General features: G+C 34.3%; 1 protein-coding gene across 4 annotated transcripts; it reads left to right on the top strand.

The window, feature by feature from the left end:
- Nucleotides 1–95: 95 nt before the first annotated feature.
- On the top strand, nt 96–14,596 carry LOC118753215 (neurofibromin-like; the record flags this gene model as incomplete). Of its 4 annotated transcripts, XR_004994785.1 has the most annotated exon segments (6): nt 96–185; nt 3,459–3,661; nt 3,742–3,928; nt 3,994–4,159; nt 4,270–4,637; nt 6,477–6,566. XR_004994785.1 is itself a non-coding variant. In XM_036488092.1 (5 exon segments), coding segments are annotated over 5 exon segments (651 nt in total), but the record flags the coding sequence as incomplete, so codon positions are not given.
- Between the last annotated feature and the right edge of the window lie 869 nt (nt 14,597–15,465).

Genomic DNA, 15,465 nt, shown 5'->3' with positions numbered 1-15,465 from the left:
TATGTATGGATAAATACTTCGATATTGCAATATTTAATGCATAAAAAAAAACACACAAAAACAAAAATAAAACAAAAATCGAATTCAAATTGAAGGGCGCGAAGGTTTTATTTAAAACACAACGCTCATTTTCGGTGCCGACCACCAAAGAACCGAATAATTCGAGCGCTATCGAAGAACGTCAGGTATTGTCTATTGACTTTTCTTCTTCTTTTTTTCTACTGCTACTTCTTACTACTAGTTGTAATGCTACTATTTACATAGCGTTTTCGAAGACCTGCTCTTCTAGCTTTATTTTTAGTTTAATATAACTTTTTTTTTATTTTCTTATCTGTTTGTATGTTTTAGAAATGTTGGTGTATGTTTGTGTGAAAGCTAATTGCACTCGCTGCACAGCACTTGACACTTTTAAAGATATTTTACACCAAAGCACACAAACGATTGTTACAAATTTCCAAAAAGATGTTCGATTTTTTCCAACAACATAAGCACTTATGTCGAATTTTCGCTAGGCATTGCAATGACACAAAATGTATCTTAAGTGGACACGGACAGGTTCGATTCCTGGTCGGCCTTCATAGAAAAGTTTTTTTCTCAACTTTGTCATTCAACTTTGTGTTATTTCAATTCTGAGTGGAAATTCGGTATTAAAAATATATTTTGCACCCACAATAATGGTATTTAAATGTTTGAGAAATTTTATTGAAATCAGTTTGACTTTAACAAATACATATTTAATTTCAAATTAGAAAGGTTTTTAAAAATTTTAATTTATTTGATTGAAGAGTTACTTAGTCAATGAATTTTTTAACGCTTAACTAACTGCGCACGCCAGCGCCGGCTCCAACCGAACTTCATTTCAGTTAGGTGTAACTCTTGCAAAGGATGGAGCCACCTAAGTACCTTTTCTGACCTTAAAGCACATAGGAAGTGGCCCACGTTTCTCCAGCCATACAGCACCACTTGTTCCCACCGCCTACAGCTCTCGCTACCGACGATACAAGCATGCATCCAAGAAGCTCCCTCTCGGCTCCATAGGACTCACCCCGATCTTGGTTTCTCGCACTGTCAGCTTCGTGTGCCAGAACAGAATATAAAATTAGTCAAATACAATTTCTGCCTTAGTTGTTTTCCACTTTCGTTTTCACACTAGAATGTCAGGCTAAGGTGGGCATCGGTAAAGCAAAAGCCTCCAAATCTATTGGTCCCAACAGAATATGCAAGCTGATGCTGAAAACATTTCCGTCCAACGAGTGTAGACTACCTCAATAAGGTCTTTAATCGGAATATAGTCACCCTCGTCATTCCTGACTTATGGAGATTTGGTCTCAGATAACTCGTGTTTTTAACCGAAACTGACCCTGCGAGGAAACTACCCGAGTATCATTCGATTTTTCGAAAGATTTCGACATTACCCTCTCTCTCCCAGCGAGGCTCAAACGGTGGGTGGCGAGTTATCTGAGTGATCCACAGTCGCCCGTACTATTATAAATATGAACCCGAAGCTTCTCCCCACTACTACTTAGCTTATACATCTCGAAGCTTCCTCAGACCAGAGAGAGAGAGAGAGAGTTACACTGATCTTATGCACTGCCGACTGCTCAGTATTGGCGTCCAGCAAAGGCATTGATGACCTGTGCTCAAAAGTAAACCGTTATCTCTCTGCTCATCTCCGCTTCTTCACTGCATGAAACCGTACGCTTTTCCCTATGAAATCAACTGCGGACTTTTCACCACCTGGGCGAATAAGATCAAGCTGAAATTAGGCGTCCATATCAACGGCATACCCACCGCCGCAGCAACGTCCCTAAATCGCTCACCGGCAGGAAAAGGAAGGAAAGATGCTTGGAAACATATAAGGCACTTGGCCGGCCGGTTCGAAATTATGCTTCGAGAGTTTGGCAAGTTTATAAGCTAGGAATAAGGCAGTGTACTGAGCTATGTAGCATCCAAAAATACACTTGCTGGAAGTAAAGCAGCCTAGGAGGCACGTCACAAGGCTTCTTTACGAACTTACGGTCGAGATGCAGATCTAAAGAACTCAACCACTGGATTCGTTCGTCCGTTGTGGTACCGTTTTGTCATGTAGTTGATGGCAATGGCATATAAAGTATTCGGCGTTCTTGAATCCCTCTCGTTCTCCCTACAATTGCCTACAGTAGTCGTTCAATGGAAATCCCACTCTTTCCTGGCATGTAATTTCATTGAGAAATAGCCCCCGAGATTACCTAAGACAGAGGCATGCCTAGCGAGGAACGAGAGAACCGCTTATTATCCACACTCCAAAATTTCTAAGATGCTAGCGGTAATCCCGCATTGTAGGAGGTATTTAGGACTGAAAGCGATCCACCTCCTTATGTAAATTCGTCTACTGCGCAGATCAGGATTTTTATCAATCGACCATAGCTCAGCTTCCTTCTTGGATGTAAGCTCCACTTGAAGCACGCTACAATGATCAAGCATACGAAGCTTAATTTTTGTGAGTGTTTCCGCAAATAGACCCCGCTTATGGCTATTTGATTTACCCTGAAGCAAAGGGCTATAAAGAAAAAATATACAAAACATCGAAAAATAAAAATAATTTACAGAACTTTGAAATTAAAAAAACGTAAAAACAAAAACTTATAAAAAATTTGATTTTTTTTTACTGATCTTAAAAAAATCTTGAAATTTTCGAGAAGGTGGTTTTTAAAGCTATGAATTTTGAAAGAAAAAATTGTTTGAAAACCCCTAAATATACAATTATAATTTAATGTAAATTTAATTTCTATTTAGAGTTGGAAATAAATTTGTTTTCAAAAAATTCGAATCTTTTAAGATCAGTTATAGCTATTGTATAAAAAAATAATTTTGCTAAAAGATTCTATAAGTTTCTTTTATAATTTTTTAAATTTGGAATTCTGTAACGATTTTTATAAATATAAATTTTTTCTATAGCCTCAAATATGTATAATAGTTTTTGAGATGTACAAAAAATAAATTTGCAAAATCCGGGGTTTTTGAAATTTTGAACTTTGGAAAAAATTTGTTTCTCTTTTTTCCTTTTGTAGAACTGTTTTATATAATTAAAGAAAACTTTGACCAAAAATTCATCCAAATCGATAATTGTCGATTCCCGCCATTGGTCAATTTGACATGGATTGATCCATATACATATATATTTTTTACTTTTAGTTTATTTTATTTTTTTTTAATAAAAAATAAAGCAAACAAAGTAGATTAATTTTGAAATAACTGTATAATGTTGTGGTATGTCTTGTGTTTAGTTCTTTCCGTATCACTTTTATTTTCTTTTTTTATTTGCTCGACTAGCGCGTTTGCACCACTGCTTGCCTCTAATGCTTAAGTGTTTCTAAGCTCAACAATTTTTTAAACAATTTTTAGCTTTTATCCATTCATGTAAATACAATATATCCAATACTTAACAATATCAACAACAAATTTTTTCTACTCCACAGGAGCGCGGCTCGCGTTCATCTGTCTCAAATGAGTCGAATGTGCTGCTAGATCCTGAAGTGCTCTCCGATTTGTCCACCCAGGCATTGGTGTTGACCGTTTTGGCCACATTGGTGAAATATTCAACGGATGAGAACGAGACGCGCGTGCTCTATCAGTACCTAGCCGAGGGTTCGGTGGTTTTCCCCAAGGTTTTTCCAGTTATGTAAGTTGCATACCACTTACAAAATAAAATAAAATATTTTATGTAATTTTTTTTTTTTGATAATTTTTCCATTTGAACAGCCATTCTCTGCTGGATCAGAAGATCAATAATATACTCTCTGTTTCACATGATCAAGTCGTTTTGAATTCAGTACAAAGTATCATACAAAATATGCTGGCCAGCGAGGACCCCTCACAGCAGCAGTTACATTTTCTGCAAAGTTGCGGTTTTGGTGGACTCTGGCGTTTCGCCGGACCCTTTACAAAGGTAGGTGTGCTTATTTGTTTTTTTTTTTTTTTATAATTATCATAACTTGTTGTGCTATTCCTCAGTACAACATGATGGGCGAATCATCTGAGTTATTCGTTAACTGCTTGGAGGCTATGGTAGAGACATGTCTGCCGGGTGATGATGCAGTGCCGGTGCCACCATCTCCACGTCCATACAATTTAAGTTCGAGCCTGAGCAGTCTGACTTTGGGCTCACCAACAGATAAAGGTAAGCTATGCGGCTTCATTGTTTGAGTTGAAATTTTGGAAATAGCCAGTAACATGACACACATTTACTATCTTATGTCATTTTGCTATTTACTTCGTTGCATTTCTTAGTTGAGTTCTGTTGGAAATTAACGCCGTAGATATTTCGTATCCAGTCTGTGCGTGCGAACTCGTATTTTAAAGCTTTTATCTAGCCAAATTTGTATTTGTTTTCTAATCATCATGTATTGAGTGGCATCTAGTTAAGAGTTATGGCACTTTTGAAGCGCCCAAAACGGAGCCTCACATACATACAGCAGCAACATAGAATACTTATAGGAGTACATACCAACAAAATTAAACATCAACACGCAAATCGGCTAAAAGCTATGAGAACATACAAATGAGGCAATCAACTTAACAAAATCAAACACGCAATTTACACAGCTTCCGCTTCTAATACACACCACTGTGCCGCTGTTGTTCGCTCGTTTAGTAATGTACATATACTATACACATTCTCATATACATACATACATATATATAAAATACACACCCTTGTAAAATTTTCGTAAAGCACCTAATAATTCACTTCTCCAAATCCTGCTTTGTTTACTTATAATTTTCAAATACATATACTACTTTTCCTGCATCCCACGTATATTCCAAGTGCCACTAATATCTCAGCTTGTTGAACCAAAAATAAAACTACTGAAACTTCTCAAGCAGTTTTCGTCGTCATAAGAACTATTGGAAAATAAAATAAACATTCCACATGTTGTACGCCCAATGGTTGGAATTTGGATGAATTTTGGTCTTAACTCTTCTTTTATCATATGAAAAAGTTCTGCCGAGGAAAAAATTGAAACTTCTTTTCGAATGCGCTGCAAAATTTTAAATTACACAATTTTCGGAATTTCGCCAGCTTATTTTTTGAATATCTCAAATCTATTATAGTCACAAAAAAAGTTTTGCTCGTATAAAAATATTCGAAAAAAGTTTACAGTATTTTTAATTAAAAAAATCTAAAAGCAAAACTTGTAAACATTTGTCCACAAATTTTTTTTTCATACAATATCTACCTCCAATAGATCTTCAAAGATCCGGTGCTTTTTTGATTGTATTAATTAAATTTATTTTTTTGAGCTCAAGGCTGGGTTGAAATAAAACAATCTGTTTTTGTTGCTTTTAATTCGTCTATATTTCGACTTCAGTCTGAAGTTACGGTGTTTTTTTTTTAAGATATCAATTTTCGAACTTTGAACTTTTTTTTTTGCAAACTCTAAATAAATTTATGTTAAACCATTTTATAAAATTTGTTTTTAATTTTTGCTAAATTTCCACGAGGCATTGATAAAAAATGTGTACCATTTACAAAATGCCACGTGGAAATGAATTTAATGTCTAACTTTGTCATTAAAATTAGTGTCATTGAATGCCTAGTGGAAATCCGGCATTAGAGTTTGCAAAAATTTTTGTTTCAAAGTTCAAAAATTCATATCTTTTAAAAAACAACTTCTTGAAAATTTCGGAATCTTTTAAGAACAGTTAGAGGTTTTATATAAAAAAAATTGAACCAATATTTCGTATAAATTTTTGCTTTACGATTATTTCAATTTCAAAATTCTAGAATTTTTTTATTTAAATATGTTTTTTAGATAGCTCCAAACGTCATATTTAACACGCGACCAAAACCATTTAAAAAATAAACTTGCAAATTACGGAATTTTGTAAAATTTTGCACTTTCGAATCTTTTTTTTCCCTTTGCAGAAGTTTTTTATGTGGTGGTAAAAGGTAAGTGCTGGCCGAAATTCATCCAAAACAAAAATGTTCGATTCCTGGGCGATTTGCACAATGTGTCACTTTTTCTAAAGACGAAATATTACTCTCTCCTTAAACGCGGTCTATCTTGTTCTAACTCCAAAGTAGGTTTAATTGCTACAGACCCAGGGCTGAAAAAACCCCAAGTCGCAAGCAATAGCTGCTGTTGGATAATCCTTTTTCTCAAAAAGTTGATGATCGGCAACAAACCACCTTAAAACAATTCCTTCATTCCAACACTTCTCCTATATCGTTTCATCTTGCATGCTTTGCGCATTTTAATTTTCGCAAAATTATCCTTTCCTGACACAATCATTTGGATGAATTTTAAACCAAACGTTTTAACTTGCATACCCTTAATTGTACATACTTACATATGTATCTATTCATAAAATTTCATATTTAGAAAATGAATATCAAAAAACCAAAAATTAGTTGCAAATGCTTATGAAACTTTTCCCTTTTCCCGTTTTGTATATTTTCTTCCAAAAAAAAAAAAAAAAAAAAACGTACGTAGCTTTCTCATCGGAATCATTAGATCATGATAATTTCGGCGGCAGTGTTAGCTCCCTGCGCCGCGCCTCATGCAGCAAAGCACGCGCCAAACATCGAATTACCGATAGCCCATCACATTAGTTATTGTTATTGTAGCAGCACCATTTAAATGCAGAAAAGCAGAAAACAAAAGCAAACAAAAAAATTTACTAAAAGCAACAACATAAATATATAAACAAAATATCCACTTAAATGCCATGCACTTAAAAGTATTTACATAACTAAATTAATTGAACAATTTTATTAAATAGCGCTTAGATACAAAAAAAAAAACTAAATCAATTTACAACCACAAAAATTGCTTATGCATTTAAAAAATTAATAACATTAAGAAATTTGGTAGTAAATAATGGCAGCACTTAATTTGCTATAAAATTATGGAAAGCTTGCTTGATTTTATTTTTTTTTAATGTGTATTATGTATGTAAAATGTAGTGGTTTTATCAGTTGTATAGCTACTAACAAACACACAAAAATAGAAATTTTCACTCCCAAATACACACAAACACGGCTTGCATTCATTTTGCAATTGAAAATTTCAAATTATTGGTGTAAATGTAATTACATACATATACTATTTGTGGCATAAATTATTCACATACAGCTAAATAATTTTAAGTAAACACATATATACATATGTATAAACCAGAATCTTGGCTGTTATTTGTAAACACGAAGCGGGATATATATGTATGTACATATTTATAAATGAATAGGGATAATGGTATTAAATACTTTCAATGCGCCTAGTCCGGGTGAGCCAAACTAATTTTTCCAAAACGCGAAAAATATCCACAAAGTAAAATATGACTTAATACGAATGTGAGTACATTAGAGTGCATCACTCCCCATAAAAAAAAACGGGCCTGTTTCTTCAGCGGAATAAATTTATTATATTTTGCGACTTTAACAATAATATTTCTTAAAAATATTAAGATTTTACGCGAGCTGGACCCTTTAAAAATAACTCCAAAAACCGAGCTTTTTTTATAAAAAAATAAGAATATATTTAAATTTTTTTCTTCTAAATAATTACGTCCGATGATAGTGGAGTCTAAGCTTAAAAGATCTGCAAACAAATTTTGAGGCATTTTTATCAACGGAATCAAAATAATGCGATTTTGATTTTTTTCCAAAATATTTTTGCCACAAGTGTTAAAATATAATAAATTTTATAAATCCGGCGAAAGCCCGGAATTTGTTTGTTTGTTGGTGATGCACTCTAATGCACATACATATGTTGGTTGATTGGTTGTAGTGCCTCCGAAGTTGCCACTCAGAATTCAATTAGCGCTCAATAGCGCCATTTTACTGCACTTCTCATGGACTTTTTTATTCTAAGTACCGTAGGCTACCTATCAAACACTTTTGCAGCTTACGCGGACCACATTGAAACGCTTATGAATGTGTGCATAAATCGGCTAACTGCTTCATTATGTATCTCTCGAAAGCGCTGCGGCATATTTCGTTGTATGAAAGTCCTATTTGCTGAACACCGCCTCCTTGCTAGTTTGTAGTTAGCTGAGGTGGTATCCCACTACCACCGCTACTGATTTAATTAAACAAGCTTCCGCCTTGGCTAATTTGTCTGCTATCTTGTTGCCTTCTATGATTCTATGGCCCGGAACTCAGACAAGATAGATGGACATTCCAGAAAGTCCAGATCCAGAAAATCTGATAAAGTATATTGTTTGAAGTACAGTAATTTTGTAGAAAACCCACCACTTCACCGAGAGCTGCCTCCATCGATTTACTTTTGGTGTACGCGGGTTGCGCGGTTAAAAGGGATTCGTTTCCCATAGTAGTCTTTCTGGTGCTTTAAGAACAAAATAAATCATAAATCTATGCTATGTTCTCCTTTACTTTTCTATGCTTATTATTGATTCTAGTTCTCTGTTAGCTGTGAGTGAAGGCCCTATACATCTTATGTGGCTGCATATTATTAACAGCCTGGGAAATGGGATTTAACTACCGTCTCCGAAGATTCCTTTAATAAAGGGTAAATTGCTCTGTTTTGAGTCGATTTTGCTTTGCCTAGGTCAGTCTCTTAAATTCTCTATAGAGGAGCATGGAGAAGGGGATGGTAAACTACGCACAATTGCGTATTTCTAGCGCTTTGCTTTTTTGGACTGGGACGTCAACGGTGGCTTACTTACTTAAGGGACTCAGCATAGGATCAATATAGTACACTCGACCAAATCTTCAGATATCGTTCTTCTAACTTTATTAGCTTAAAAAAATTAAATGAAATAAAAGGTGATTTCCATTTTTTTTTTAATTGTACAAAATTTTCTTTTTAATTTGGTATGCATATTGTTGTTCAACATTGCACTGAATTTTTTAGATGACTTTTGGAATAAATCATAATTTTTAAAACTACAAAGTCCTTTAAAAAATCCTGACGTCAGAGACAAAACTAAAAACTCAGTTTTCAGAATTCAAAGTGACTTTGATTGATATTCATTCGCAAGTGAATTACAAAACCTGCTTGACAACGAGGCGTTTAACCAACCCCTTCGATTTCGTTATATCGAGGCTTCACTTTATAACAGAGGAATTTCCCTGCACTTTGTAGAGATTTCTAAGCTTGGGACTTCCATGATTTTCTGAGTGTTTAGGGTTTTTGGGTAGGATTTGGTAAACAAATTGAACTCTTCAGCTTGTATGTATATTTAAGAGAAAAAAAAATAAAAATTATTTTAAAAATTATGTATTGTAAATGTGCCAAATTGTGACGATATGCTTACTTCAAAAAAGGAAAAAACGCGAAAGAAAATTAATTTGAAAATCCAAAACCAAAAATATGTATTATAAATTTGTAAAAAAAACAAGAAGTTTAAAACAAAACCAGTAACAGAAATATGTATAAATGTATCTAGGTACGAAATAAGTACAGACCCACTAAAATATTTAACTGCTTACAAGCCGAAATGTTCCTAATTAATCTAAAAGTTTTCACAAAAATAATGCAATACTTTAAAAAAAAAAACTTTAAAAGCACTGAACACTATGAAATAGTTTGGTTTGCTGGTGATGCGTGCGCATATGTACATATATTCAACAGAGAGCAAGGAAGAAAAAGCAACTCATTGCGCAGGAGCGCCTTCCATTTTCGAAACAATAGCAAGTTTGGTAAGCGGCAGCCACAAAAAAAATACGAGACCAAAGTTATTTAATTGCTAAATGTTGTTTCAGTACCTCTTTGTACTAATTAAAAAACTTACAAGGTGTTTATACATAAGTCTCTGCGCCTAATTATATGCCTCCTTTTTTAATGTTAGACTGCTAAACATACACATATTCCTAGTATATACACAGAAACTCCTTCTGGCCGTCATACCTACATATAACACCGTCATAAAAATATTAAATTTTTTAAAATGTCATACGCCATTTTGAATTTTTTAAAACCGATTTCAGTCAATTTCATAAAAATCTGATAATTAAAAAAAAAAATACATCCGCCATATTGGTTTCGCGATTTTGAAATTTTGAAAACTGATTTCAGTTTTGTAATCAGCGACTCAAAGAACTTTTGGATATCAAATTGCACAAAATTCTATTAGAAATCCATCCGCCATATTGGTTTTTGAAAATCGATTTCAAAGAACTTTTCTATATCTATTTTCATAAAAATTTAAATATTAAGGAAAAACCATCTGCCACGGCAAAATACTGGTACTTTTAATTTGTCTCTACTTCCTGAAATTTTTTTCATGACTGCAAAAAAGTTGAATTTTTTTGGACGGTGTTATGACGTTCTTCTCTGGTGAATAATTGCAAAATTTTCAAAACCAAAAACTTTCTACTTCACATAAGATTCTCTGTGATTAAAACACTCATTTTCTTTGAACGTAGTGTTGCATGCTGTGTGTGTTTTTTTTTTTAATAAAAGCATGCATGATATTTTAGAAAATTTCTAACTGTCTCTCGTTGTCGTTATGGATTATAATTCCGTTTCTGGATGATCGACTCGTTCACTCGAAGGATATTTTTAACGGGACGTTATTATGGGGTTGGCATGTATGACTATTACATTCAGTGGTTTATGCCACAAGAAGTGTCCAGTCAACTGTCCCACAAGTTGTCTGCAGTTCCATCTGCCCAATGAAAGCCAACATCTAGCAATAGCCTCTGAGATGGAGGGCAACATGAGTTTTGCCCACCTGCAGACCCTCGAAGCCTCCCAGTCATTAATAATAATAATTGATTGGCGCTTACACATACATATGTTAGTGTTAGTTAGTTAGTTAGGAGGAACCAACAGTTTTCGCCGACTCCGAACGGGGATTGTATTTTTATGAGAAGCTGTCATTACTGAGCGAAGTTATTCACCCAGTCTTTGACAGTGACTTCAATGGGCGTAGGTTTAAGTTCTATAACTGGCTTCGGAACGAAGAATACTTGGCTCGAGCCCTCTCTGACCACATGGTCATAAACACCATTGCCAGGTCCACGTGAGTGATCATGCACCCAGAGTAAATAAAGTTCGTTATGTTTTCCAACATATTTTAGTCATGACTTGATTTACCAAACTAGTTTGGCAGTAGTTAGAGGATTGGCTTGAGTTCAGATTGCCACTGATTGCAGGCACGTAAACTCTTACCTATCCAACTATTTCCATAACGTAGTCCATGGCCTTGACGATTGCCAATACCGAGATATGTTCCTCAAGAGAGAAGTGAAGATTGTCGCCGTTACTTTCAATATAGACTCCAGGTCCTGACCCTGTGCCTTACTCTACACTGTATCATACTAGCACCCATATATTTTAAGTTTACAGATGGTCTTATGGGCAGATTTTGCAGAACCGTCTCGCAAGATTTTCCCGCCTAATAGGCAATTTGAAGCTGTCAAAACGTTCAATAGCATATTTTAAGGCATCTTCACTAGCAACAGTTCTGGCAACAAACCATTTTTATCTTGAGACTGTGGTGCTCACACTCTCTCACTCTTTTGCCGAGGGGATGGAAATGACTATCCAAAAGACTGAGCGAGCCTGACCCCTTGTCACCTTGTCAGGCTTCTTGAGTGAACCCAGCTTAGCGGTCTGGTATTTTTTAAGGACTTTGAAAATCCTAGCTATTTGACTCAAATTCACCACTCAATATAATTACAAAGCCCTTTTCGAAGAACGAATAAGCTTCTTGTACTCCCTCTATGTCCATCGGTAGTGTTTCCAGTGCATCTCAATATTTGTATTGAGGGTCCGGCTTAAAAAATAAAACTCGTCAACTTCTGAAGCTCCTTATTCCATCAATGGACTGGAGAGCGGCTAAGAGGTGGACGAGGTGGACGAGGCGGACAAGACTTATGCAAGGTGACACGAAGAGCAGCCGTTACATTAACCACCGCCGCGTAGATCTAATTCTAGATCAGCTGTTTCCTAAAACACAGCCAATCTGCTTTTAAGATTTTTTTGCATAATATTTGAATATTTTTCTTAACTTACAAACATATACATTTGCGTACATATATATGTACATGTATTAGGATGCCCCACAAAAAAAATTTGCAGATTTTATAACGGATATATAAAGTTTATTATATTTTAAGACCTCCGCCAAAATGTTTCCAAAAAATATACCTCCAAATTAGAGATGGGCACGGGACTAAATATTCGATCCCGATCCCGCCCATCCCGCAACTAAATTTTTAAGTTCCGAACGCGCCCATTCCCACGTTTTTTTAGAATTGTACGCAGTTCCCGTGGGTCCCGAAATCTATCACTAAGAAATTTCACGTCCTTCAAATTAATTTAAAATAATGAAAAAAAATGAAAGATCTGGCATCTTCCTAGTATTTTGTTTTGCTTTGCTGTTCGTTTGCGTCTCAATATAACATGAAAAAGTGCATATTTCATACAACATTTTTAAAGAAGATTTTCTGAATTTGCGGAGGTTGCGATTTTATCGGGGGTGGCGGAAAAGCATGTTGGTCCCGTCCTGCCTGCAAAATTTTTACAGACCTTCCTGATACCGCCCACCTCTACTTCAAATATCTCATTATTTTGATTCCGTTAATAAAAGTCTTTAACAAGTTTTGTGCAGACCTTTTAAGCTTAAACACGTCTATCATCTGAGTTGATAAAAAAATATATATTCAAATTTATTAAAAAAAAAAAACTAAAAAAATGGATCCAGCTCACGTAAATCTTAATATTTTTCCGGATTATTTTGGCGGAGGTCTTAAAATATAAAAAAAAAAATTATAATCCCGCTGGGAACACAGTCCCGCTTTTTTTTGAAGGGATAGCGGTGCACCCTAATGCGCAAACAAACCATCCCAGCAAACATTAAGGTAGGTACTTTGTGTAGCTGCCATGTTAGGGTCTCAACAAAGTAATGCCCAAGCGTTAATATCCATGCGTGGTAGTGAAAAATCAAACCCTTTTAAATTTTTTTTTACGATGGATTGAAGTTTTCGGTCCACGTTTTTTCACAAATCCATCATCTTACATATAATTTTACGTATAAATAAAATTCAAACATATGTATGTTTTTGTCTTCAGAGATATGTAGTAAACTTTAGCGGGCAGTATTTTCTAGAACACTTTAACCCCTTAGCTTTTAACTTAATTGGCTTTTGAACCTTAGCAAAATGTGTGAAGCGGCAACTTGTAAGACCAACGGGATCTAAAGTACTAAATGTTATACACATACGCATGCAGTACTTATACATATATTGGTTTTATTAAATGTTTATATGTGTGTATTTGAGCTCCATTTCTCCAACTATATAATGTGTCATCAAACTATTTTATGTACTATCCTCTATTAAGGTTTGCGTTTTTATCGAATAAGCAATTTAATCGAAATTTTTTTTCCACCTCGTTACAGCAGCATGAATAACAACTAGCCAACGTCAACGCGGCAGACGTACAACACTTTTTGAACGGGTATTTCGTTTTCTAAATTTTTTCAAAAAATGTTTTTAAGCCAAGAAGAGATAAATGGCGAGAAATTGGAAAAGGACTTTTTAAAACTTTCGAAGCAAGCAAGGTGAAAAGAAAAGCAGTAAGTCGAACGGAAAAGGCTAAATGCTAAGTGAAATGAATGTGAAGACGAATACTGAAAGTAGAGGTATGTTATTATAAATGTAATGAGGGGCGATGTGAAGCGCTACGCAGGCGCGCCATGAATGTGCCAAGCAGTCGAAACAGACACACATGTATGTATGTATGTATGTATGTATGTATGTATGTACATATGTAGTTGTACACAAATGTGTGCATGATTGATAACAAATTAAATGTAAGTGCGAAGGATATGCCTGTATATAAGTATGTATCTATGTATGTAGTAGGCGTAAGGATAAAAGGACACCAGCAAACAAAGAAACTGAACAACCAACAACCAGCATCGAATTTAGCTGTAATATCACAACAAAAGTAAAAGCAAAAGTAAAACCAAAATACAAGTAAAACAAAGCAAGTTAAAAAATAAAAACAAATACGAAGCCACAACTAAATTAATTTTGAAACCAAGTATGTATTATATTTACTTGTATCTATGTACGTGTTGGGTAAACACAAAAAAAAACAAGCAAAAGCAACAAAAATATGTGTATATTAGCGCAAGATGTGCGTTCGTATATTGCGTGTATGTTTGTAAAATTGTTATGTGTGTATGTATGTGCGTTTTTTTGCTTAGTGTACGTTTAATTTTTGCATTATTGTTCATGCATTTTTTTTAAATCTTTTTTGTTTTGTTATTTAACACTTAAGCTTGCAAAGTTACTATCAAATGTGAAAAATGTTACAAATGTAAGTTACTAACACACACTAACAAAATCTTAAGCACCTTTAGTTATTAAAAAAAAAAAATCAAGCGAATACATTTTTCCAATTGGAAGTCGGTTTTGTGAGTTTTGGGATTCTGAGATTCTTTTCAAATTCAAAAATTTGTTAAGTTTGTCTTTATAACCAAGATTAGTTGCATATATATGTATCTAGGGGTGCAATATCGGTCATAAAATCATCGATAATGGAGATATAAGCAACAAAAAAATCTCGGCTGATCGATATATCGCACATAAAATATCGATACCTTATGAGGTTAACAAACAAAAGCGATATTCCTTACACTCTCACGCAAAAGCAACAATAATGCACCAAAACAGGCAAATATGCACGAAGGCCGACTAAATAAAACTTTTCAATCAACGCACTTTATGACTAAATCAAGTCAATTTATTGGAATTTGGCTTCAGTAAACTTTTTACGGTGTGAATAACACAAATTAGAACTGCTTAGCACTTTGTAAACGAGTTAAACTTTGGAAATTCTTTCAAGCGAAAGTTTAAGTGACCGCACAGTACGAACGTTGCCAGTCATAAAATTATCGATAACGGTGATATCGATTTTACCAACAAAAAATATCGGCTGATCTATATATAAAACATCGATACTCTACCGATATTGAATATCAGTTTAAAATCATTGTTGAGAAAATTTATTTAAATGCAATTTGCTATATGTATGCTAGTATGTATGTACATATGCATTAAGATAGTCCGGATTTTTTAATTGATTTAACATTTAATTGTGCCACCTGAGCATTTTAGTTAGTTTTCTATGTATTTTATATGAAGGAAATGAATTTTTCCTTAGAATTCCCATAAAATTATCATTCAAATTATATATTTTTTTATCAAATATAATATTTGTCTTCGAAAGTTTTCTAAAATAAAATTATGACGCTTATTAAAAAACAAAAAAAAAAATACAAATATGTTGAGCCGTTCGTGTGTGTTGCGATTACGAACACATAAAATCACTTGTTTTTATCTTATCGATCATAAAAAAAATTCTTAGTAAAATTTTACGAGTTAAATGTTCATCATAACTTTTTTAACGATTTTATAGCAATTTCATTTAAAATACTCGCAAATGAAAACTTCAAAGCCCCGCCAGCAAAATTGAATATAAGCTGATTTTAAAGTAAAATGGA

The sequence above is a fragment of the Rhagoletis pomonella genome, unplaced genomic scaffold (genome assembly GCF_013731165.1).
Source record: "Rhagoletis pomonella isolate Grant_MI unplaced genomic scaffold, Rhpom_1.0 Rhpom_scaffold_02218, whole genome shotgun sequence".
Classification (NCBI taxonomy): domain Eukaryota; kingdom Metazoa; phylum Arthropoda; class Insecta; order Diptera; family Tephritidae; genus Rhagoletis; species Rhagoletis pomonella.
This window is presented reverse-complemented; position numbering and strand designations above follow the sequence as displayed.